The following is a 25,825-nucleotide window of genomic DNA, read 5'->3' as shown; positions in this document are numbered from 1 at the left end:
TTCATAATATCATTACATTCCATCCTGAATTTTCCTTAGACTAAAATAAGGATTTTTGGACATATATATATATATATATATTATATGATTTTTTCCTTGTTTTGGTGCAGGGCACTTGTCCTCAAAGATTATAAAAGTGTTTTTGAAACACACTGTGTGTGTGTGTGTGTGTGTGTGTGTGTGTGTGTGTGTGTGTGTGTGTGTGTGTGTATATATATATATTGAATACATAAATTACTTACTTTGGGGGTACTTGGTCAGGCCGACTGCTCCAGTCCCAAATCCAGTCTGTGCTACGGTCAACAGTCATGAAATCTCCATCCTGCAAAGTGAAAAAGATAGACGTTTAAATATGAAGCTATCATGAAAGGTATTCTGTAAATGTTTCAAACCCATATACTTTACAAAAATATTTACCAGTAGCCAATTCCTGAACTTCACTGTACATTTATTTCTTGTTTAAAGGGTTCAGAGTAATTTCATTTACTGAAAAATGAATGTGTTTAAACTTTCTGAACAATATGTTTGTTCTTTGAATATAAATACCAGTGAAATAATAGAATAATTTTAAAAAAGTTTTCTATCTGGGTCAGTTGATAACTTCACAGGCAGCGAAAGAAAGAAACAGTGTTCACTATCAATATGTATTATCAGATTTAACTCAATGGCAGTAAGACATGGACAATGAACATGAAACTGAGGGTTACTCTGCCGAGAGAGGCATGTTGGTTTTACTAAAACATGTAAGAAAATTTAGATGGATGAGGGGTCAAACTGGAGTTGAAGATGTAATTAAGACTGCACCAAAAATGAATTGGCAGTGAATAGCCAGGAAATGGATCATGGGAATATGTCATGAAATGCCAAAATATGAATTAAGACCAGAGCAATTGGGTTGTTGACAACAAAAAATGTTAAGGAGCATTGACGAATACAGCTGGAACCATAATGCCTAGAGAAGTCTGGACGAGACATTTATTTAGCAGTGGATGTAAACTAATGATGATTAAATAACAAAAGTATGAAAGGGGCACATACCAGGAAAGAAAATATTCTAACCAACAGCAACAGAGGAAGGAGAAGGAAGAGGAAACAGACTAATGTAGATTATGCCCATGAAGGTGGCAGGAAGAGAGAATGTGTTTACTAGCGTGTTCCCCTATCTGTATTCAGAGAAACTCTTAGGAGGAGGATCCAAATAGCCTATGTGGTGTGTAACAGGCTCACCCTTTAGTCATGCTGCATAGCATACTGAGTCTCAAAAATACATTTCATTTGTGTGCAGTGCCTGTTTGGTAGTGCTCATCCCAAAGACTCAAACTGTGCAGTGAATAAATATCAGCTGGTAAAATGACTTAGGTACTTTCAGTTTTGGCCATGCCTTTAATGCACATAATTTTCCATTAGATTTGAACAGAGTATTTGATATGGCTGGATGCTTAAGATAGATTTTACAGTAGGAACAACTGCAGGGTTAGGAACCATGAGCTGGAGTGGTCTTTTTGGAACATCACAGTATTTGACAAGCATATTGTATAGATTATGGGGCAACTATAAGACATCACTGACATAATCAAATTTCAGGGCTCAACTACTGAAAGTCAAATTAATCCAGTTAGGCTGCCAAGGCCTTTGTGGTGCTGATTTTTGACAAGGGTATTTTGAAGCTGTTTGCAAATTGAAATTTCATGACCAAGAAAGAATATTTTAAGGCAAGGGGAAGGAGGGGGGGAAGGGAGTGTGGCTTGTAAATTTTCAAGGATTTTGTGATGGTGGACATTGATTAATTTCGGATATCCGTAGTCCAGCATAGGGAGCATCAGATGTGGAAGGGGTAGCATCTTAAATGACCTCCTTGGTGACATGTAAATACGTCACTTTTTTAATATATCAACCACACATGAGTCGGGATAGTGCTCTTGCAGTTAGTGAAGTATCAGAACTACAACATTGAACAAATTATACAATATGTTTAAGAGCACTGAACTCTGTGGTTAGTAACTTTAAATTTGGTTTAATCAACGTACGTATTTACTAGGCGTGCAAAGAGCTAGGAGGAGGTAGGATCTCACCTTAAGCACTCAATTAATGGTGTTAATGTGACCATTTAATTAGGAATTTAAATCTCACTGCAGCTTGAAATTTGGAATAGTTTTTCTTGTGTGCCTGGAGTAATTCGAGGGCAAAAAAAGGCTCGACCTCTCAACCAACCGCGCAGTTTATCTAGAAATCTAGATCTGTGAGTAACGAACAAATTATTACGTATCAGTAACATTTACTATTACTGCAGCGTATTCATACTTAAAAGGAGGAAGTTCCCTGCAGGGTCTTAGATGCATTTTAAAGATCTTTATTGTCTGATGCATGTGTAAACTGTGCGGGCGTCAAAAACTCGCCACATTAACAGAAGAATGAAGAAGCACCTCTGTCTCTTAAAAAACTTTCATTACTCGTGGCCTACATTCTTCCTCACTTCTAATCCAAGCATTCGACTGTTACTCCTGTCACCCCTAGAATTTTGCTTCACAAAATGTTAATTTCAGTGTTCTGTAAATGCGAAAGTTTCATCCTGCATAACTGTTTGTATATCAGAAATTGCCTTCATTTCAGTATTTTTTTTTTCTCCATACTGTCACTGCCAATGCAAACGCAAGGGGGTAGAGCAAAATCATTATGAGCCACACCCCGCACCCCTCTTACGCTACTTAGAAATCTAATGCAAGAGCTGAGAATTGTGCCTTGCTCTTTATTACACCACTTTCAAACTGCCATGCACGGAGAGAGAACATACGAAAAACAGGAAACATTCAACAAGGACAGCACTAAACTTCACAGAAGTTTTCTGTGTATGGAACGGTGTCATAATTTAACATAACTGTCACTGAACGGTAAAAAGTCAACATTTCGGTTTTATTCACACAATGATACCGTAGTTATTTTACAACATGACGCGGCTCAGTGCTTAGGAAATCCGTTATGTTAACTGACTGACCACGTTAGCCCACGCACATGTATTAGTAATGAAATTGCTACTGCAACCCCATTCTTTTTCGGAAAAGTTGGCAAATCGCAGAGTCTGGCACGTTCTCCCGAAGACTTCTGCCGATTATCACCTATAGTGAGCGTAGATACGGTGAATGAACTATATATGAACTGAATGAACTAGTTCCCCCGTCAGAGTCGGGCAGAACCATACCAATTACAATGACAGTATGTCTAGAAAAGCACTGTGGTTTCTAAGCCATCTTGGTTATCTGACTGCCGGCCCGAAACTCCATGACGCCCATCTTTTGTAATTCGCGCGTGACGCAGCAGCTGAGACGCATCGTACGTCGCAGTGCTCCCAACCGCAACGCAGGCAGGCAGGCAGGCAGCAATGCTGCGGCCAACTGCGCCAACCGCAGACCGCAAAGGGCGTGCTGCATTTACTGCAGCATAAGCGAAATCCATTCACGACTGAATTAAACACTACAGCGCGTGATTGATACCAAGGGAAAAACAGCGACTAATCATCTTCTTTGCAAAACTGCTTCTGCTTCCGTTCTACACTCTATAAACATATGCAACGTGTTTGGTTTAAATATTGTACCTTGTCCAGAACAAAGAGATCATTTTTGGTCATGGGTATTTTCCCCCTCACGTCTACACAAAATTATCATCAAAGAAATGGCATGCTGTGACTGATGATATTCTCACGCACCCAGAAAAAAACTTCCGAGTGTAGGATTCATGCAACAACTTAGAATATTACATGTTCAGTGCCGGGAAAATATCAGTTCAGTCTACAAGCAGTACCAAATACAACGTTATAATAGCACTCGTTGAGTTTATATCGGGAAGTGATTTTATGTGAATTAGTATGAACGAACGCACAGTTTTAATGATTTGAGAGATCTCCTGAAATGTACTATTAAAATACGTGTTACCGAGTGTTTTGTACTGTAGCTGATCCGATGAAATGCAGGCAATTTCACATTAAGATATTTTATGCAGTTCCAGGAAATTAAAGTTACCTTTGTAACGTACTAATGTCAAAGTACAATCAAGATGACCAAAGCCATATCATGCCAAACGTAAAGACTAGCAAATAAAAAGTTGGTTGGGCAATCGACGGAAAGCACTCGTGTTGTTAGTTGCAAATTTTTTTTAATAGGAAAATGCCGTTATTATCCTATCCTGCGCTAAAGTTCATCGTTTACTATTTCGGGTGTTTCTGAATCTTCCTTCCGTGTTTAATTTTATTTGTTTGCGTTTCTCCACTTAATCTGTTTTCTGTTCTTGGAGATGGTTCAACAAACACTTTTGTTAAGTTTATTCAAAGAAAGGAACCTCGAATTTGTCCCGTACCGAGAGAGTAACTTAACGGGTGCAATATCTTAATTGATAGACATCAAGAACTACCGGTATTGCTATCTTTCGAATCTCTTAACAGTCTTTCGTTGGAGAAACTACTAACATTCTTTGGCCCCACTATGAAATGATCCTAGAGAGATTACGTAGCTAAAAGTAGACTAATAACACGTTACAAGGACGCGTAAAACAAACACCGGTATCCGAGTGCACCCGAGAGGGAAACCCTAATAAATCTGAACATACAGTACTATAACAACTACTGCAGATCACTTGGCTCGAAGTTACGGTCACTACTGTAAAATGTATTAAGTATTGCGTGACTGCAGACGAAATCGAGGCCGACGTAAAGCTGCCCCTAGGCTGGCGATATTATTGTACAATACGAAATGTTGCACAATATTGTTGACATACTAGAGAGGCCTCTAAAGATAACACCTTAATTCAGTAGGCAGCACTGAAAGGGGGAAGGGAAACCACCAATGCACCGGGGAACAGTCGTGGCGTCTCCGCGCCTAATGTGAGTGTGCGTACGCCGTCCGCGCTGGCGCCAGCTGCTCCGGCGGATTATAAATACACGCGGCAGCGCCGCACCGGCGCAAGGTCGCGCATCACGCCACTGCCGCCTTCCCCCACCGCCGCTAGCCGGAGGCAGGCTGTGAGTGGCCGGCGCGCTGCGGGCAACAGCACATGCGTACTGGCAGGACTACCACGATTAACGGTCGCCGCGTGGCTCACGTCGTCTATGCTACATGGTAAGGCTAACGTGTCGTAATCAAACACGGTTTCATAAAATTAAGCTGTTTTCTGTGCGGTATGGCCCCCGAAGGGTGAAGATAGAGGGTATGAATGACCATCCTTTTTACAGAAAGGATAAATATAGCAACAGAATTAAGAAACTTGCTATGATCATACAATTTATTAATCACCAAAGCAAAATCCATAATGGATGTTATCAATAAGATTCTCCACATTGCCGATAACAAAGAATAGAAGTGTCATCCAAACATTTCAAAACAGGTTTTATTTGCTCGAGAAATAAAATGTTACAAAATGATCTTTACGACTTCGATCACTTATAATTCAGAAATGTTAATAGAACGGTAGAAATGGTCACCCACATCTAGTTTTTTCCCTTATTTTAGGGTAGTTATCGACGAAGATGGCAGCCCTCACCAGCAAATGGCACGATCTGTGGAATGGCTGATACAGATCAAATCAGAGCGAAGTTCAGGGGTCTAGGAAATCGGAAACGTCAAGAAGAGGAAGAATTCTGGACGTCCGAGCACGAGTGATTCAGATGTGGAACGGGCGCAACAGGATTCTCCCGAGCCCAACCGAATCCATCCGTCTAGCGTCTCGTCAATTGCAGCTACCACCGACCACGGTGCACAGAATGCTCCACAAGAAACTGAACCTGACTGCAGATCAAACCGCAAAGCATTTGCAAATGGTCCCATCGACATGACCCGGATTATCTGAGAATGGCGATGTTCACAAATGAAGGTTGCCTTCATTGTGTGCGATAAGGTAATCCGACACAATGTTAGGATTTGGGAATCTGAGGACTCCCACTATCAATTGCGCGCGACATAGCAAAGATAAACCTATGGTGTGATCTGCTTCATAAGCTTGTGGTAGGACCGTTTTTCTTTGCAGAGGCATCAGTAGCCTCGACTGTTTATGTGGACATGTTTGAACGGTTTGCATTTCCACAAATCGAGAAACTACAACCTCACATCATGCTGGAGCAGGTTGGGCCCTCCTACTTGACATCTATGGTTAGGAAGACTTTCCCAATCCAGCTACGTGAGAACGTCCAGAGATGGTCCCAAGGTCTCCAGACATAGCCCCCCAGAAGATCTTTTTCTTTGGGGTTTTGTGAAGGATGCTTGCTACCAGACCTCAATGCGAGACATGCATGAACTGCAAGCTGACTGATGTAATGTTAGTAGTTCATATTATATCGTCAGAGCTAGCTGACATTGCAACAAGCTACCCTAGAGTTCTGACGAACCGGTAGTACTTAACTGGCTGTCGTAAAACCCGTGCATAATACACTGGTGGTGCGATATTCCAGCCGAATGGCAAATGCTTTCTCTGTGTTTACCCACTTTGACAGTCCTGTCATTGATAGGCTGAACAGGTAAAGACCCATCAGTTTTGGGGTTGGTTGGTGAATACCACAATGCCTTACTAGACGTTGTCTTACTGTGAATGGTGTACCCTTGCCTCCATCGGATCGCTGAAGTGCTAAGCCAGCCAGTTGGAGGGAGACCTGCAGTTCAACGTGGTTGAATTGATGTGACGTTTTTCTCATGTAGAAGTCATTGAAAGTTGTAAAAGAAGTTGCAAGTGACAAAAGGATCTCAGGACCGACTGAGGACAGCTTTAGGCCTGTGGTTTTGTAATCCGTTACCCACTGAGGCTCCAAGCCATTTACCTTTTCTATCACAGGCTAAATATTCCCATACTCAGTGTCTCGTAAGTGGAAAGCAGCACTGAACTGGGGTCTATGACATGTTTTTACAGCTTGTTATGCTGTTTTGATCAATCGTGTTTGAATCTCAACCGGGAAGTGTAGAAGGTTTACTTCAGCTAATTGTAGCTTCATAAAATACTATTAAATACTGTTCAATGAGAGTTATTTGATATCGTTCACGTGAAACTTCATACCATTACCAGCTGCTTGAACTACGAGTTCCATTAACTGCTGGTGTTGGTGATTATGAAAGCGGAAGATTAGAAATCATTAAATATGGAAGACAAACTCTGATTTGACAAGATTGAGGAAGGAAAACCATGTTTTCTTTTCGACTCAAACATCTCGGCATTTGCCTTTACACATCTGGAAAAACCACGAAAGACGTAAATATGAATGGATGGACCACCGCTCCCAATCGTCATTTCAAATGCCTTGGCCATTGCCTTATCTCTGAACTCTGTATTCGAGAGGAGCAGAGCCCAAATTATGGGGCATTAGTTCGGCAAGTCTACATCAGTTCATGATAATGTTGGACGGTCCCTCCTCCTAGAACAACTATAATTTAAGCGTATTTTTTTCCAGTCACGGTCCAAAGCAACTAGAGTACCAGCACTAATGACTTCGATATGGACGAGACACTGAACTAGTCGTCCTCGTTTCTTTAGTTAACAACGAAATGTTGTCACTGGCAGATTTTAAGAAAATGAACTATTCTGAGCAGTTTTATCTTGTGTACTGTAAAATAATACCCATAACTGAGAGAATTTTATATTTTTGGGGCCTATCACGAAGTTTAAATGTCTGTCACTTGAAAACCATAATGGGGTTGGTGAGTGGAATGCTACTGGGAAGATTTTGAGAAAGCACGATGGATACGTGAAGTAACCACATATAACGCATTCCAACCAAATCTAGAATAATTCGATATATTGCAGCTATAGTAGTTTCAATGAATCTGTCTATGAATAATCTGTGACCCGAAATCACACACATCCCATACGTTTCCTTGGGGCAGCGCGACAGTAATTCCCGAATCGGAATTCTAAATATATGTTATCGGTTAATTGTTCCTTGTTTCCTGTTTATGTGGCACGTGGTTTATTCGAATATTCCGCCACATCAGCACTGTTAAGTGTGATCATTTCCTTTTTAACTTCAAATACAACCGCAACAAGTAGCGCATCGAATGTGCCTATAATAGCAGATTACTTGAGGTTTTGGCACTATTTCGTGAGCGTCTTATCGCCGTTATGACCTTCCTTATCTAAGTTTCCCGACCTGCTGTGCCTTGCTTTCGCTGAGACTGCATAGAACGTGCACTTTTTAGCTGTAGCATTCTTTAGTACAGTAACGCTAGTTACACGTGCAAACACGTTTTGCTCTTTGTATTTTAATTTTGTTTCGACACTATGTAACTTTAGGATAACCATAATCGTTTCCTTTTCTTGCTGAATTTCGACCATTTTTTAGGCACAGACTTTCAACAGGACTTGCATTTTGTACTGTTATGACTGCAAATACAGAACAAGGGAGCTTCGATAGTGTACAGGGTGATAACACTTATGATTGTTTTCGTAGTAGCGTGTAGGCTTTTCTTCAGTCTTCAAATAGCAGAGATTCAAAGAAGCGACATTACAAAGAAATCAATAAGATTCTTTTAGAATTGTTGTTGTGGTCTTCAGTCCAGAGACTGGTTTGATGCAGCTCTCCATGCGACTATCCTGTGCAAGCTGCTTCAACTCCCAGTACCTACTGCAACCTACATCCTTCTGAATCTGCTTAGTGTATTCATCTCTTGGTCTCCCCCTCTACGATTTTTACCCTCCATGCTGCCCTCCAATGCTAAATTTGTGATCCCTTCATGCCTCAGAACATGTCCTACCAACCGATCCCTTCTTCTGGTCAAGTTGTGGCACAAACTCCTCTACTCCCCAATTCTGTTCAATACCTCGAGAGCCAGTCCTGACAAAACTCTACCATCTGGTGAGCAAGATGTACGAGACAGGCGAAATACCTCAGACTTCAATTAGAATATAATAATTCCATTCCCAAAGAAAGCAGGTGTTGACAGGTGTGAAAATTACCTAACTATCAGTTTAATAAGTCACAGCTGCAAAATACTAACGCGAATAATTTACAGACTAATGGAAAAACTGGTAGAAGCCGACCTCGGGGAAGATCAGTTTGGATTCTGTAGAAATGTTGGAACACGTGAGGCAATACTGACCTTACGACTTACCTTTGAAGAAAGATTAAGGAAAGTCAAGCCTACGTTTCTAGCATTTGTAGACTTAGAGAAAGCTTTTGACGATGTTGACTGGAATACTCTCTTTCAAATTATAAAGGTGGCAGGGGTAAAATACAGGGAGCGAAAGGCTATTTACAATTTGTACAGAAACCAGATGGCAGTTTTAAGAGTCGAGGGACATGAAAGGGAAGCAGTGGTTGGGAAGGGAGTAAGACAGGGTTGTAGCCTCTCCCCGATGTTATTCAATCTGTATATTGAGCAAGCAGTAAAGGAAACAAAAGAAAAATTCGGAGTAGGTATTAAAATCCATGGAGAATAAATAGAAACTTTGAGGTTCGCCGATGACATTGTAATTCTGTCAGAGACAGCAAAGGACTTGAAATAGCAGTTGAACGGAATGGGCAGTGTCTTGAAAGGAGGATATAAGATGAACATCAACAAAAGCAAAACGAGGATAATGGAATGTAGTCGAATTAAGCCGGGTGCTGCTGAGGGAATTAGATTAGGAAATGAGACACTTTAAGTAGTAAAGCAGTTTTGCTATTTGGGGAGCAAAATAACTGATGGTCAAAGTAGAGAGGATATAAAATGTAGACTGGCAATGGCAAGGAAAGCGTTTCTGAAGAAGAGAAATTTGTTAACGTCGAGTATGGATTTAAGTGGCAGGAAGTCGTTTCTGAAAGTATTTGTATGGAGTGTAGCCATGTATGGAAGTGAAACATGGACAATAAATAGTCTGGACAAGAAGAGAGTTGAAGCTTTTGAAATGTGGTGCTAAAGAAGAATGCTGAAGATTAGATGGGTGGATCACATAACTAATGATGAGGTATTGAATAGGATTGGGGAGAAGAAAAGTTTGTGGCACAGCTTGACTAGAAGAAGGGATCGGTTGGTAGGACATGTCCTGAGGCATCAAGGAACACAAATTTAGCATTGGAGGGCAGTGTGGAGGGTAAAAATCGTTGAGGGAGACCAAGAGATGAATACACTAAGCAGATTCAGAAGGATGTAGGTTGCAGTAGGTACTGGGAGATGAAGGAGCTTGCACAGGATAGATTAGCATGGAGAGCTGCATCAAACCAGTCTCAGGACTGAAGACCACCAGAATAACAACAACAACCTCCTCGTTAGTTATGTGATCTACCCATCTAATCTTCAGCATTCTTCTGTAGCACCATATTTCGAAAGCTTCTATTCTCTTATTGTCCAAACTATTCATCATCCACATTTCACTTCCATACATGGCTACACTCCATACAAATACTTTCAGGAACGACTTCCTGACACTTGAATCTATACTCGATGTTAACAAATTTCTCTTCTTCAGAAACGCTTTCCTTGCCAGTCTACATTTTATATCGTCTCTACTTCGACAGTCATTAGTTATTTTGCTCCCCAAATATCAAAAATCATTTACTACTTTACGCGTCTCATTTCCTTATGTAATTCCCTCAGCATCACCCGACTTAATTTGACTACATTCCATTATCCTCGTTTTGCTTTTGTTGATGTTCATCTTATATCCTCCTTCCAAGACACTGTCCATTCTGTTCAGCTGCTCTTCCAGGTCCTTTGCGGTCTGACAGAATTACAATGTCATCGGCGAACCTCAAAGTTTTTATTTCTTCTCCCTGGACTTTAATACGTACTCCGAATTTTTCTTTTGTTTCCTTTACTGCTTGCTCAATATACAGATTGAACAGCATCGGGGAGAGGCTACAACCCTGTCTCATTCCCTTCCCAACCGCTGCTTACCTTTAATGCCCCTCGACACTCATAACTGCCATCTGATTTATGTACAAATCAGAAACAGCCTTTCGCTTTTCGTATTTTGCCCCTGCCACCTTGTGAATTTGATAGAGTATTTCAGTCAACATCGTTAAAAGCTTTTTCTAAATCTACAAATGCCAGAAACGTAGGTTTGCCTTTCCTTATTCTATTTTCTAAGATAAGACGTAGGGTCAGTATTGTCTCACGCATTCCAACATTTCTACGGAATGTAAACTGATCTTCCCCGAGGTTGGCTTCTACCAGTTTTTTCATTCGTCTGTAAAGAATTCGTGTTAGTATTTTGCAGCCGTGGCTTATTAAGAATCTGGCTTTCACGTATAAAACAGCTTCAAACCTATGGTTAGTTTTAAACTAGTTATTGTGTTAATATCTGACGTTAATGTTAGCAAGAAAGTTTCGAAATTACTTGAGGAGTTCGTTGGAGGACAGATGTTTTCATTAAGAAACGCTGGATGAATATAGTACCGGTAATTGCGCTCCGGTTTTAGCAAAAGGTAGTGTGTGACGCACCTCAAAGTTTACGATGCCGTATCTCCTAAACTATGAGTCTTACAATGATACAATTTTTGCAGGTGCATTCAGTGATATGTGGACTGTCTGTAAAATGTATTGTCAATAGAGCGGGTAGCAAAGATGCGATACATTAAAACATATCTGAGCTGAATTTTACTGCATGAACAGTGAAAATGTAGTAAGCAATTAACTTTTTCCCTTTCATCAGGTTGTGGGGTTGTCAATGAAGTTTCGTAACGGTTAGAAATTATTCGTAAAGTTTGTTGGTACTCGCTAAGTGCTTTCATTCTCAAATTCTGAATGAATGAAATCCAGGTAATTTTGGTCTACATCGTCAGTTACACTACACTTTCTAACAGTAATACTTGTCTCATTGTGTTAAAATTTTCGCTTTAGATTATCTCTCTAAACTCTCTCGCTCAAAACTGACGCAGAATATTGAAAATCAAATTTTTGTTGCTTAAGGGCATCTATATTCCGCAAGCCACCATACGGTGTGTGGCGGAGGGTCTTTGAGCCCTGCCGATGATATCGCAAGGAACATTGCCTGCCTTGTCTATAAGTAGGTGGAGAGCGAAACCACTGACACGATATGCCCGTGTTCGACGGAGCAGATGTGCTGAATTCAGGTCACTTACAATGATTGAAAGACTGCTCTGCGCCCCTATCATTCCCTGCTAGAACTTTTAGATGTGTTGTTGAGGCAGATTTTATCTCCGTCTAAGAAAATCCAGCAGGAGGTCGCTGTAGGGAACCAGACATGCGTGTCCTAATTCACAGCACGCGATCATGCCACGAACCACTTAACCGCCACCACCGATCTGAAATACGGACAACATGCAATGGATTCATAACATTCCGTGACAGACGCATAACGTCGGCGCCCTTTCATGGCGCATTTGTTGTTTTGCAAATAGTATCGTAAGAAAATATGCTCACTGAGGAAAATATTAGTCACTCCCTTAAAAGAACAAAATGGCCGCTTTGGTGCAGCGTAGAACTGGTACCAAACTGCCATGTGTCTTTCCACCGCTGATAGAAGTATGTAGATGGGGTATACATTCCGTATTTTGAGAGATGGTACTATGGACCAAAACAAGACAAAAATGTCCAGTAAACGTAGGCTCTAAAATGCATATCTTAACAACTGTGAACAACATCCTACTGTCAAACATATCTTCTGCTGCACGTACTTTGCTATTACGAACGATATACAAAATGCAGCAAGAAAACGAGTCCACAGAATTCTGTTACGGCGAAACAACACAGCGTTCTGGATATTTTTCAACATGCAAGACGGACTCCAGGGTTGCTTCCACTTGCCAGACCAGACCACAAACTTGTTGTTAATTGTTGTCTTCAGTCCTGAGACGGGTTTGATGCAGCTCTCCATGCTACACTATACTGTGCAAGCTTCTTCATCTCCCAGTACTTACTGCAACCTACATCCTTCTGAATCTACTTAGTGTATTCATCTCTTCGCCTCCCTCTACGATTTTTACCCTCCACGCTGCCCTCCAATACTAAACTGGTGATCCCTTGATGCCTCAGAACATGTCCTACCAACCCATACCTTCTATTCAAGTTGTGCCACAAGCTCCTCTTCTCCCCAATTCTTTTCAGTACCTCCTCATTAGTTATGTGATCTACCCATTGAATCTTCAGCATTCTTCTGTAGCACCACATTTCGAAAGATTCTATTCTCTTCTTGTCCAAACTACTTACTGTTCATGTTTCACTTCCATACATGGCCACACTCCGTACAAATACTTTCAGAAACGACTTCCTGACACTTAAATCCAAACTCTATGTTAAATTTCTCTTCTTCAGAAACGCTTTCCTTCCCATTGCCAGTCTACATTTTATATCCTCTCTACTTCGACCATCATCAGTTATTTTGCTCCCCAAATAAACACGAAATGGTTCCATTGCATCTAACGTATGCATTGCATTTTCCCAGAACAGTGAATACGGTTTACAGTAACACTAACAGGCCATTAAAATATTTCTGGGTTTTGAACGTTTTAATTGTATAAAATACTTTAATTATAATACAGAAGACTTTGTAGCCTGGGCAGTCATAGCCTGGATATATCATTTTGAAGATCAAAGCGCTTCAGCTGTAAGTATTTTATTTGTAAACACGGCCCGTTTCGCAGTATTTTAGCTGTCTCTTCAGGTGCGAGCAATAAAATGAAGTCATACAGAGAGAGAGAGAGAGAGAGAGAGAGAGAGAGAGAGAGAGAGAGAGAGAGAGAGAGAGAGTAGAATGACCTGGCGTTCTAGGTTAGGTTCAGCAATTTTTCGCTATATAATGGATATCAATTTTGAAACAGCATAAAACAACTTAGAACGCTCTCGTGATACCAGGAGTACCAGTGTATGGTAAGCTAACGGGTCCCCACATACCTAAAAAACGTTGAAAAATCGGCCGTATGTGATCATCTTTTGGATTACGTTACACTAGGCAGCACCGCAAGCGCACACAATGGATGTGTAAAAACAGGAGGCGTGGTCAAATACAACAGTGCCACCTGCACGCTTGGCTAGCATCTGCATTTTTGTTCATGCACGTATTTCTCGCGGAGTGTCAGTATTTCTGCCCAACTCCCGTATGTGCTAGTGACTTTTACGGAATCAGCCCAGTAAGATGGGTCACCGTGGTAGAGTGGCGGAACGGAGCTATCATGCCGGATGCTCATGAGTACATCCTCAGTAAAGTTGACCGATTGCTTCGTGTATCAACGCGGACTAGCCAACGTGTCCAGAAGGCATGGTGTACTACTCGCAGCCATGTAACACGCCACAAAAACAGCGGTGATAAAAAATATTATGAAACAGAGTGTAGACGAGTGACGCATCTGTCAAACCCGACAGGTACGGCTGCTGTCAGCGAATGCAGGTCCATCCTAACCAGTTTCCAACCGAACATTGAGAAAGAATGTATGCAATGGCCATTTTGAATCGGGTACCTCGCAAAAGGCTATTGTTCACAGCGCCACATGAAGCTACACGCCTATAACCGCCAAATTATGCAAAACGTAGACAGTGAATTCTTGTAGTTAGCCGCCGCTTCCACAGAAGTGGAAGACAAAATAACAATTTCGAACGCAGCATTAGTTTTCTTACTGTTCCACAAGAATAAGTGTGAAATGCTTTATTAAGCATTCGTAAGAAAGGAAATTCGTAAGAAAGGAAATTCGTAAGAAAGGAAATTCGTAAGAAAGGAAATTCGTAAGAAAGGAAATTCGTAAGAAAGGAAATTCGTAAGAAAGGAAATTCGTAAGAAAGGAAATTCGTAAGAAAGGAAATTCGTAAGAAAGGAAATTCGTAAGAAAGGAAATTCGTAAGAAAGGAAATTCGTAAGAAAGGAAATTCGTAAGAAAGGAAATTCGTAAGAAAGGAAATTCGTAAGAAAGGAAATTCGTAAGAAAGGAAATTCGTAAGAAAGGAAATTCGTAAGAAAGGAAATTCGTAAGAAAGGAAATTCGTAAGAAAGGAAATTCGTAAGAAAGGAAATTCGTAAGAAAGGAAATTCGTAAGAAAGGAAATTCGTAAGAAAGGAAATTCGTAAGAAAGGAAATTCGTAAGAAAGGAAATTCGTAAGAAAGGAAATTCGTAAGAAAGGAAATTCGTAAGAAAGGAAATTCGTAAGAAAGGAAATTCGTAAGAAAGGAAATTCGTAAGAAAGGAAATTCGTAAGAAAGGAAATTCGTAAGAAAGGAAATTCGTAAGAAAGGAAATTCGTAAGAAAGGAAATTCGTAAGAAAGGAAATTCGTAAGAAAGGAAATTCGTAAGAAAGGAAATTCGTAAGAAAGGAAATTCGTAAGAAAGGAAATTCGTAAGAAAGGAAATTCGTAAGAAAGGAAATTCGTAAGAAAGGAAATTCGTAAGAAAGGAAATTCGTAAGAAAGGAAATTCGTAAGAAAGGAAATTCGTAAGAAAGGAAATTCGTAAGAAAGGAAATTCGTAAGAAAGGAAATTCGTAAGAAAGGAAATTCGTAAGAAAGGAAATTCGTAAGAAAGGAAATTCGTAAGAAAGGAAATTCGTAAGAAAGGAAATTCGTAAGAAAGGAAATTCGTAAGAAAGGAAATTCGTAAGAAAGGAAATTCGTAAGAAAGGAAATTCGTAAGAAAGGAAATTCGTAAGAAAGGAAATTCGTAAGAAAGGAAATTCGTAAGAAAGGAAATTCGTAAGAAAGGAAATTCGTAAGAAAGGAAATTCGTAAGAAAGGAAATTCGTAAGAAAGGAAATTCGTAAGAAAGGAAATTCGTAAGAAAGGAAATTCGTAAGAAAGGAAATTCGTAAGAAAGGAAATTCGTAAGAAAGGAAATTCGTAAGAAAGGAAATTCGTAAGAAAGGAAATTCGTAAGAAAGGAAATTCGTAAGAAAGGAAATTCGTAAGAAAGGAAATTCGTAAGAAAGGAAATTCGTAAGAAAGGAAATTCGTAAGAAAGGAAATTCGTAAGAAAGGAAATTCGTAAGAAAGGAAATTCGTAAGAAAGGAAATTCGTAAGAAAGGAAATTCGTAAGAAAGGAAATTCGTAAGAAAGGAAATTCGTAAGAAAGGAAATTCGTAAGAAAGGAAATTCGTAAGAAAGGAAATTCGTAAGAAAGGAAATTCGTAAGAAAGGAAATTCGTAAGAAAGGAAATTCGTAAGAAAGGAAATTCGTAAGAAAGGAAATTCGTAAGAAAGGAAATTCGTAAGAAAGGAAATTCGTAAGAAAGGAAATTCGTAAGAAAGGAAATTCGTAAGAAAGGAAATTCGTAAGAAAGGAAATTCGTAAGAAAGGAAATTCGTAAGAAAGGAAATTCGTAAGAAAGGAAATTCGTAAGAAAGGAAATTCGTAAGAAAGGAAATTCGTAAGAAAGGAAATTCGTAAGAAAGGAAATTCGTAAGAAAGGAAATTCGTAAGAAAGGAAATTCGTAAGAAAGGAAATTCGTAAGAAAGGAAATTCGTAAGAAAGGAAATTCGTAAGAAAGGAAATTCGTAAGAAAGGAAATTCGTAAGAAAGGAAATTCGTAAGAAAGGAAATTCGTAAGAAAGGAAATTCGTAAGAAAGGAAATTCGTAAGAAAGGAAATTCGTAAGAAAGGAAATTCGTAAGAAAGGAAATTCGTAAGAAAGGAAATTCGTAAGAAAGGAAATTCGTAAGAAAGGAAATTCGTAAGAAAGGAAATTCGTAAGAAAGGAAATTCGTAAGAAAGGAAATTCGTAAGAAAGGAAATTCGTAAGAAAGGAAATTCGTAAGAAAGGAAATTCGTAAGAAAGGAAATTCGTAAGAAAGGAAATTCGTAAGAAAGGAAATTCGTAAGAAAGGAAATTCGTAAGAAAGGAAATTCGTAAGAAAGGAAATTCGTAAGAAAGGAAATTCGTAAGAAAGGAAATTCGTAAGAAAGGAAATTCGTAAGAAAGGAAATTCGTAAGAAAGGAAATTCGTAAGAAAGGAAATTCGTAAGAAAGGAAATTCGTAAGAAAGGAAATTCGTAAGAAAGGAAATTCGTAAGAAAGGAAATTCGTAAGAAAGGAAATTCGTAAGAAAGGAAATTCGTAAGAAAGGAAATTCGTAAGAAAGGAAATTCGTAAGAAAGGAAATTCGTTTAGGTGCACAACGTCAGGTATTTACACGAAATTAAAAACTTATGTTTTCTGACTTTTGCTTAATCCAGTACAGATATGCCGTCTCAAAATCTTAGTATGAATGTTGGTCCTTTGATGTAAAACGTCGTGAATGACTAACTTTGAACTTATGGAAATACTTCTGCAAGTATTTTGAAGTAATTCACTTACACAACTGAGATTTTCTTCGCTTTACCTAATCTGTAGGTTACAAAACAACTAACCTCGGCATATGTGAAGGCCTTTTACTTCCCCATCTACTAAAAAGCACATTTGATCTGTAACAAAAATGTCATAAATTGTGCACTATAAATGCGCAGTGACATGCTCGGCTTCATGCCCCGAGTTACGTGAGATGGTGGTTTCAGTAAAATGACGCCATACACAGTCTATGTTATCTATGGTTTATGGATTACACACGTAGAGGATTGTATACTAATTTTATGCATTGTGTTGAATCGTATCATGTAAAACATATCAAACAATATATGCATTTTCACAAGCATGATAAAGTTCTAAAATCAAAGAGTAAACCGCTTTTTTTTCAAAGCGTAATCATTATTCTATATTTCGTGTTATTTCTTTCAAATCAATATATATCTGTAACTGCACGCTTTCTAGTTTTGCCTATGTTCTTTCTCGGCGCTCAAACTATCTCCATACATAATTTCATCAAAATCTGTTCAGCGATTCAGTCGTGAAAACGCAACAGAGTTGCTTTCGTATTTTTAATATTAGTAAGCCTACAGATGAGTAACGTGACGCGTTGGCGCCAACCGTTCCGTAATGTTCTCTAAAATCAGACGCTGTATAGACATCGAATGGAATGTTTAGATCTTTGAGTAAGAGAACCATTGTAACATCCTTACAACATACGCTGGAATTAAAATATTTGAAACAGACTTAGTGAGGCGAGTTAATAGGCTAAGTACTGAGGATGCTGGACGAAATTCTAAAAACACATCAACTTCTTGTCGCCTGTCCAGAATAGGAAGGTAAATATTTAGTCCAAATTCAAATTGTATTTATATCTAGGCGTACTACCAAGGGCGATGTAGCAAGATATTCAGGCGTAAAAAAAATCATTGATATTACTGAAGGGAAACAGCTACTTTATTTTGAAAAAACTCACTGCTCTTCCTCTTAACACTAGCTTTTTATCTACTACTTCGTACTAAGCCTTTACGTAACTACTGATTTCAGAGAAGGCTACTGTACTGCAAATCTTAAAACTTATGTGATATAAATATTTGTCTTCACCGACATTTAAAACTCGAGACCAAATATTCTGAGAGTGGCCCAATCATTATTCCCTTAGTTTTTAAAGCAAACAATCTTATGACGTTAACCACCTGATAATCACTCAAAGTTGCTACCAGCTTCCAACATAGTAGCTGAATTACTGATAGTGCATTTACATACCAAAAACATCCAGAAACCACAAGGTTTACTCCACCAATCCCTCTATAAAGTTACAAATGACGGAGCAATTGCTCCGACATGCTACTGGCAAGAGGATGAAAGTTACGATTTCTCATGCTGCAGGAGTCCTTTTTTCAGAATTTAGACATAGCTCCGAGTTTTTCCTCTTCCTCTGCTGCAGAAGTTATGTCTTGGAATGAGACAGAGATAATTCTAGCAAGGAACAATTTCCTCACCCTGCTATGTCTGGGTTACTGGCCACAGGTTCACAACATACTTTAAGCAGTTTATTGCACGGGAAGTTGAACTCCAACCAAATCTTGCGGCACAGACAGTTACCAGAAAATTACTGGTCAGCTCTTATTCCACGAAAAATGCTATAAACTGAAGTGTGTAATCGATACCACGGAGTTGGCTCCAACGTTTTCTAGCTTTCAGATTATACACAATATTTTAGCAATGCTGAGCGTTAAATTAGGAGGAATTCTACCGATCAGAATGAAACCTTTCGTATAGTGTACACTCCAGTGCAGAGTGGAACTTCAGGATACCAAAACTGAGCACCACAAATGGACTTTAACCACGACCTTCACCTACAGTTGGCAATTTTCATTCAAAGACGAGGATCCTACTGCTGAACTGAGCCTCATTCTGCAAATAACTATTGAACTGCGGTTAAGTCGTTTTTTCACTCTTCATTCTACATGAGCGTTATTGTTAATACAACGCCTAAATCATAACAATATTACTCAGATTAGCCGACATCCCCTAGGCTCAGAGATCACAAGATATATCCGCTTTTGGTTTTCTTCTTCTAAGAGCCTTATTTACCCAACAAGAAATTCACACCGAAATTAGCTGAATTCTATAAACACCGTGACGGGCAAAAAAGAATCTCGTCGTTGGAATGGGTGAATCCATACGTTGAGGGCGATGACATTTACAAACGATTTTCAGGCCCTAAAATGGTTCAAATGGATCTGAGCACTATGGGACTTTACGTCTATGGTCATCAGTCCCCTACAACTTTAAAACTACTTAAACCTAACTAGCCTAAGGACAGCACACAACACCCAGTCATCACGAGGCAGAGAAAATCCCTGACCCCGCCGGGAATCGAACCCGGGAACCCGGGAGTGGGAAGCGAGAACGCTACCGCACGACTACGAGCTGCGGACTCAGGCACCGAAAACTTCGATTCTTGCAAAGTACGAGGAATCCGTAATTGCATAAGTTTTGTGTGTGTCTCAATTATAAAGTTTGTATTCATCGTGAAAAAAGTACCACCCATGAGCAAGAAAACGATGCCTTTTGTAACGACATATTCTTGGCGTTCTGTCACGCCTACAGTGTTCTTCATTCTGGAAATTAAGAATCACCCACTGCCTGACCAGGACACTCGTCTTCATTACGACAAGGCGCACCCCGTTGCCAAGTACCAATGAGATCAACCACTCAAGACAATGGGAAGCGAACAGTTAGCTGCAGACGTGAATTTGTTTTCGTCTGGCACACGGATTCGTCTCTAGACAAACACGCAGGTAAGAAGCTTTTTTTAGAGCTGGCGCGAGCGACAACACTTTCTCGGAGCAAGACCCGGCCGTTGCTGCCTCCGCTCAAGCCAAAGGTGGTTGGCACAAGACGTCCGGATGGCGACCGCGCCACGCGGCTCTAAGTACGAGGAACTACATTCGCAGTTAGGCAATCATTGTCATTGTCAGACGCGGCTCAGTGTTGAAGGCTGTGAGAACGAGCCGCCCCTAAATATACCTTGAGGTGACAAGTCATGGGACAGCAATTATGCACATATATGGCGATAGTATCGCGTATGCAAGGTATAAAAGGGTAGTGCAGTGGCGGAACTGTCATTTGTATTCAGGTAACTCATCCGCAGAAACCAACGTGACTATGGCCGCTCGACGGGAATTAAGAGACGCTGTACGCGGAAAGGTAGAGTTAGACGCATGGGACATTCCATCGTTAGTGAATTCAATATTCATAGATCCATAGTGTCAAGAGTGTGTCGAGAATACCAAATTTCAGTTACTATCCGTCACCACTGACTGCGCAGTGACCGACGGCTTTCACTTAAACGATCGAGAGCAGCTGCGTTTGCTTAGAGATGTCAACGCTGAATAGACCAGCCTGAAATAAACACGGAAAGCAACGTGGGTCACACGGCGAACGTATCCGTTAGCACAGTGCGGAGAAATGTGGTGTTTCTCCTGCACCGCCTCTTCTGGGCTCGTGACCATATCCTAGAGAACTGGAAAACTGATCAGATGCGTCCAGATTTCAGTTGGTAAGTGTGTCGCAGACCTCACGAAGCCATGGATCCAGGTTGTGAACAAGAGACTGCGATGGGTGATAGTGACTCCATAACGGTCCTCTGGTCCAACTAAACCATAATGGATTGGCTACTCTGAGACCATTTGCAGCCATTCATGGACATCATGTTTCCAAACGACGATGTAATTTTTATTGTTAACCATGCGCCACGTTACTGGGCCACAACGGTCGGCATCACACAGACCGTTGTTAGTCGAGCAGCGGTCATGCACCAAATAGTTTGATCTTGTGACTGATTTAACATATATTATGGAAAAGTATGACCAGGAGAGTAGTTTTTTATTTTTTGGTGACGATTTTATATCAGCTGGTCTGCCTCATGTATCGTTATATCTGAATGGTTTATAAATGTTATTCTACATTCAGATCCGATGATGGCACCTTTAGTGTGTTGAAACTGGTTATCCAGTAAACAGTATTTAAGCGATTTTGGCTTTTGAGTAAAGGAAACAAAAGAAAGATTCGGAGTAGGTATTAAAATCCATGGAGAAGAAATAAAAACTTTCAGGTTCGCCGATGATATTGTAATTCTGTCAGAGACAGCAAAGGACTTGGAAGAGCAGCTGAACGGACTGGACAGTGTCTTGAAAGGAGGATATAAGATGAACAACAAAAGCAAAACGAGGATAATGGAATGTAGTCGAATTAAATCGGGTGATGCTGAGGGAATTAGATTAGGAAATGAACCACTTAAAGTAGTAAAGGAGTTTAGCTATTTGGGGAGTAAAATAACTGATGATGGTCGAAGTAGAGAGGATATAAAATGTAGACTGGCAACGGCAAGGAAAGCGTTTCAGAAGAAGAGAAATTTGTTAACATCGAGTATGGATTTAAGTGTCAGGAAGTTGTTTCTGAAAGTATTTGTATGGAGTGTAGCCATGTATGGAAGTGAAACATGGACGATAAATAGTTTAGACAAGAAGAGAATAGAAGCTTTTGAAATGTGGTGCTACAGAAGAATGCTGAAGATTAGATGGGTAGATCACATAACTAATGAGAAGGTATTGAATAGAATTGGGGAGAAGAGGAGTTGGTGGCACAATTTGACTAGAAGAAGGGATCGGTTGGTAGGGCATGTTCTGAGGCATCAAGGGATCACCAATTTGGTACTGGAGGGCAGCGTGGAGGGTATAAATCGTAGATGGAGACCAAGAGATGAATACACTAAGTAGATTCAGAAGGATGTAGGCTGCAGTACGTACTGGGAGATGAAGCAGCTTGCACAGGATAGAATAGCATGGAGAGCTGCATCAAACCAGTCTCAGGACTGAAGACCACAACAACAACAACCGATATGGGCTTTCGGAGCCGAAGGCCTACTCGTGTACCCTTTTATGGCTGCGCGACACAAAGCTTTACGCCTTGCCTGGACGCGTCAACATCGACATTGGTCTTTCATGACTGGAACCAAGTTGCCTGGCAGGACGATTCTCGTTTCAAATTGTATCGAACGGATGGACGTGTACTGGTATGGAGACAACCTGATGAATCCATGTAACCTTCATGTCAGCAGGGGACTGTTCAAGCTCGTGGAGGCTCTGTAATGAGGTGGAATGTGTGCAGCTGGAGTGATATGGGATCCCTCGTACATCTAGATACGACTGACAGGTGACACATGCGTAAGAATCCTATCTGATCACCTGCATCCATTCTTGTCTATTGTGAATGCCGACGGACATGGGCAATTCCAAGAGGGCAATGCGACACCCCGCACGTCCAGAATTGCTACAGAGTGGCTCCAGGAATACTCTCCTGAGTTTAAACACTTCCGCTGGCCAACAAATCCCCCAGAAATGAACATTATTGAGCATATCATGGTGTCATGGTGTCACTTCCCTCCAGCACTAATTCAGAAATTAGTCGAGTCCATGCCACGTACACGCGTTGCGGCACTTGGGCGTGCTCGCGGAGGCCCCACACCATATTAGGCTAGGCGCAAACTGAGACGCGTATAGCGCGTGTGGGGCGACGCAGCGCAGCGCGCGTTTTTGTAACATCACAGGTTCAAATGGGACAGCGCAAATCGCGACGCGACTGGGACGCGACACGCGCCTGCGCCAGGTCGCGCGGCGTTGTGGTTTTAGGCAGGTGTACCAGTTCCTTTGGCTCTTCAGTGTTTACGCTGTGGTCACTGAAGCGCCAGTTGCACGTCAGATCGATGATAATCATGAATCCCGGGCTCTTAGTGCCTCTGACGATTGCTCCGTACGCTCGTCCCGTCGTCTCTCTAGGTCGACTGGTTCCTTCTTGAAGGAGTGTTCGGCAACTGTTCACCCATTGCTGCCAACATTGTCAAATAGTGGCATCGTCCCTGTTCAATGGCTGAACAATTACTCCAACCATTGTTTTGAGCGCAACTACACGTCCTTTCTCAAATGCTGATATTTGAATCTGTCTGCGAGGCGTAGTTACGACAAACGGAATGAAACTGGTAAACACCTGATGCCCTGGCATCGACATGACCCCTGTTTACTATCCTTGCAAGCCGCGCGGTGAAATTGCGCTGCATCGTCACACATTCACCCATAGGCTGCCAAAGTTTACAATTTTGCATTTTCCGTCGATATCTGTGTAAATATCAGTTTGTGACTAATTTGCATAACTCGTTTGTGATGAGTTTTTTGTCTTCGAGCGTATTTAAGCAGCGGTTTGTTGCATCCTCTTGCAAACAATGGAATGGTAGGAGGACGAACATCTCTCCCTCTCCTATATTTTGTCCATGTCAAAAATTCGGTCTAAAACTAAGTGTACGCGCGCCATTGGCATAAAATCTGAACGTAACCGCCAGGTCCATTGCAGGCAAGACTTTGTTGACAGCGCAGCCGACGTGTGGAACACCCAGTTCCGAAACACAGAGTGACGTGTGACGTTTGTTTGTGTGGTGTCACTGCCAAGTGTGTGTTTACATACGCGCCAACGCCCACTAAAGAAACTCTTTCGAAACGCCTGCTATCTTGCAGCCAGGCACGCAGCTACGTGAGAATCTTGTTTTTGTCTAAACGTATGCAACAGAAAAGCGGCGCCAAAGACGCAAGTAGCTGTAAACAAGAACACGTGTTGCCCAGCATCAATCGATCGTCATTAAACTCGGCGAGGCGACGCATGCGCTGTGCTGACGGTCTCATTGGCGAAATCTGCATTCATTGTGTAACATCCACGTGATAAATTTTTGGCTACAGTGCGACGAGAGGAAATTATGCCTGTAACAGTTATAAACATTATCTATTCGGCATATGAAAAAATAGTGAATTATTTATATAATATTCTATGATGTAATTAGACATATCGATGTGTATCATACAAAGACAATGATAATTGTAAATTCCTTTTATGATCTGCGTTTGTCTTACTTTGTTTTTTTACCTTTTGTTGGTTGGCTTTTGTAGGTTCAGCACGCAAGACGCATATCAAACTGAGGTCTGTTAAGAAATTGTAATTATTTGTTAATTATTACTTGAAAAGAGAGTTCATTATTATTATAAATATGAGTGAATAATTATTTGTAACTTTAACTCCTCTCTCAGTAAGCATTATCTGTGTTAATTATTTCTTTCTGCTGCAACGAGCGCAGCCATTGATGATAGCGATTTGTATCGCGTGTTTGTGTTTTCCTTAGAAACAAATCAAATGTTTGCTTGATGAGGTCTAAATAGTGCACAATATGAAAGTATAGTTTATAGAATTTAATAATCATTTAAAATACTTACTTATTTGGTCTAACAATAGAAAGTCTATCAATTGTCTGCCGCCATCTTAACAATTGTCTCAGCGGCAAATTCAAATTACGCAACTCTGCAGACAAATGCTGAACGTAATACAAATGTGTAAAAATAAATGTGCACCGGTGGTCCCGAACTCATTTTAATGAAAATAATTCGAATCAGATTGGTTCTTTAAAAACAGTGCTCATAGCACGATCGTTATAACAAACTTTTCTAGCTGATGTATGGAGCCGAAATTAATTACGCACGAGTTGCGAAGAATATTGTTTCAGGTAACACACGTCAGTGTTGTGCGCGGCTGATATTCTGTGGTTTTAATGATCATTTTGCTGAAGATAACTGTTTCCATCACAATCCGTAGTTGTATAGAATCTGTTGTATGAACTGTGATTTAGTTACACACAACTTACGGACAACACTTTAACACGACGTTAACTTTGAGTTCTTTAGCAACTTGATCAAATCTTTAGCCGGGAGAAAAATTATTTAGTAATTACTCAATGTAATAAAATAAGATTATCATTTCCATTTACAAATTAGTTAAATACCAAACCACCGAATAACACAGCGAATAACACAGCGAACGCCACAATTGCCATGAATATTAGCTGCTGAATAGTAAGCCACTGTTCAGTGCCGTAGTTGTAGAAACCTTAGAATTAAAAATATCTAAACATCCCTTTTGAAAATTACGAGGTTCGAACCCTAAACCTACAGTAGTTAATGCAGCAAGCTATCACGAGTGTAGGAGTGTTGTGATATACATCTGCTGCATTGTCGCCATAACATTTGCATTATCAGATTTTTTTAGATAACGCTGGATTTACGAATTATGGACGAGTACTTTTTAATTCCAATTCTGCTGCTCATTGTTAAGAGCTTGCATTCTACTATCATGCTCATAAATTAAGTATAATGTTGATACATGGTGAAACATGGTGAAACAACGCTCTGGTGGGCGGTTTGTGGATTTAAATCACCTCGGGGTATGACCATGCGGTGCATTTGACCTGCGGCCGTCGCACGGTGGCGCCGGCAGCAGTCCCAATACGCAGAGGTGTTTTGGTACATGTCAGAGTATGGTGCAGCGAGTAAATGTGCAGACGTTTTCAGACGTGCTAATCGTGACTGTGTCGAAAATGGCTCAAAGAACACATATTGATGACGTTATGAGGGGTAGAACACTAGGGCGACTGGAGGGTGGTCAAACACAGCAGGTCGTAGCACGGGCCCTCCGTGTGCCACAAAGTGTGATCTCAAGAGTATGGCAACTATTTCACAGACAGGAAACGTGTAAACAGGCGCTACAGCACGGGACGTCC

General features: G+C 40.6%; 1 protein-coding gene across 2 annotated transcripts in view; it reads right to left on the bottom strand.

Moving 5' to 3' along the window:
- The window catches only part of LOC124796329 (BCL2/adenovirus E1B 19 kDa protein-interacting protein 3), a 310,876-nt gene that overhangs the window by 9,232 nt on the left and 275,819 nt on the right, over positions 1–25,825 (bottom strand). For both annotated transcript variants that reach the window (XM_047260459.1, XM_047260460.1), the window contains one exon: positions 243–322. In XM_047260459.1, coding sequence (XP_047116415.1) covers positions 243–322 — 80 coding nt within the window. The remainder of the gene's footprint in view (positions 1–242; positions 323–25,825) is intronic.

Source organism: Schistocerca piceifrons, chromosome 4 (genome assembly GCF_021461385.2).
Source record: "Schistocerca piceifrons isolate TAMUIC-IGC-003096 chromosome 4, iqSchPice1.1, whole genome shotgun sequence".
Lineage (NCBI taxonomy): Eukaryota > Metazoa > Arthropoda > Insecta > Orthoptera > Acrididae > Schistocerca > Schistocerca piceifrons.
The sequence above is the reverse complement of the archived record's forward strand: the minus strand, read 5'-3'. Positions and strand labels throughout refer to the sequence as shown.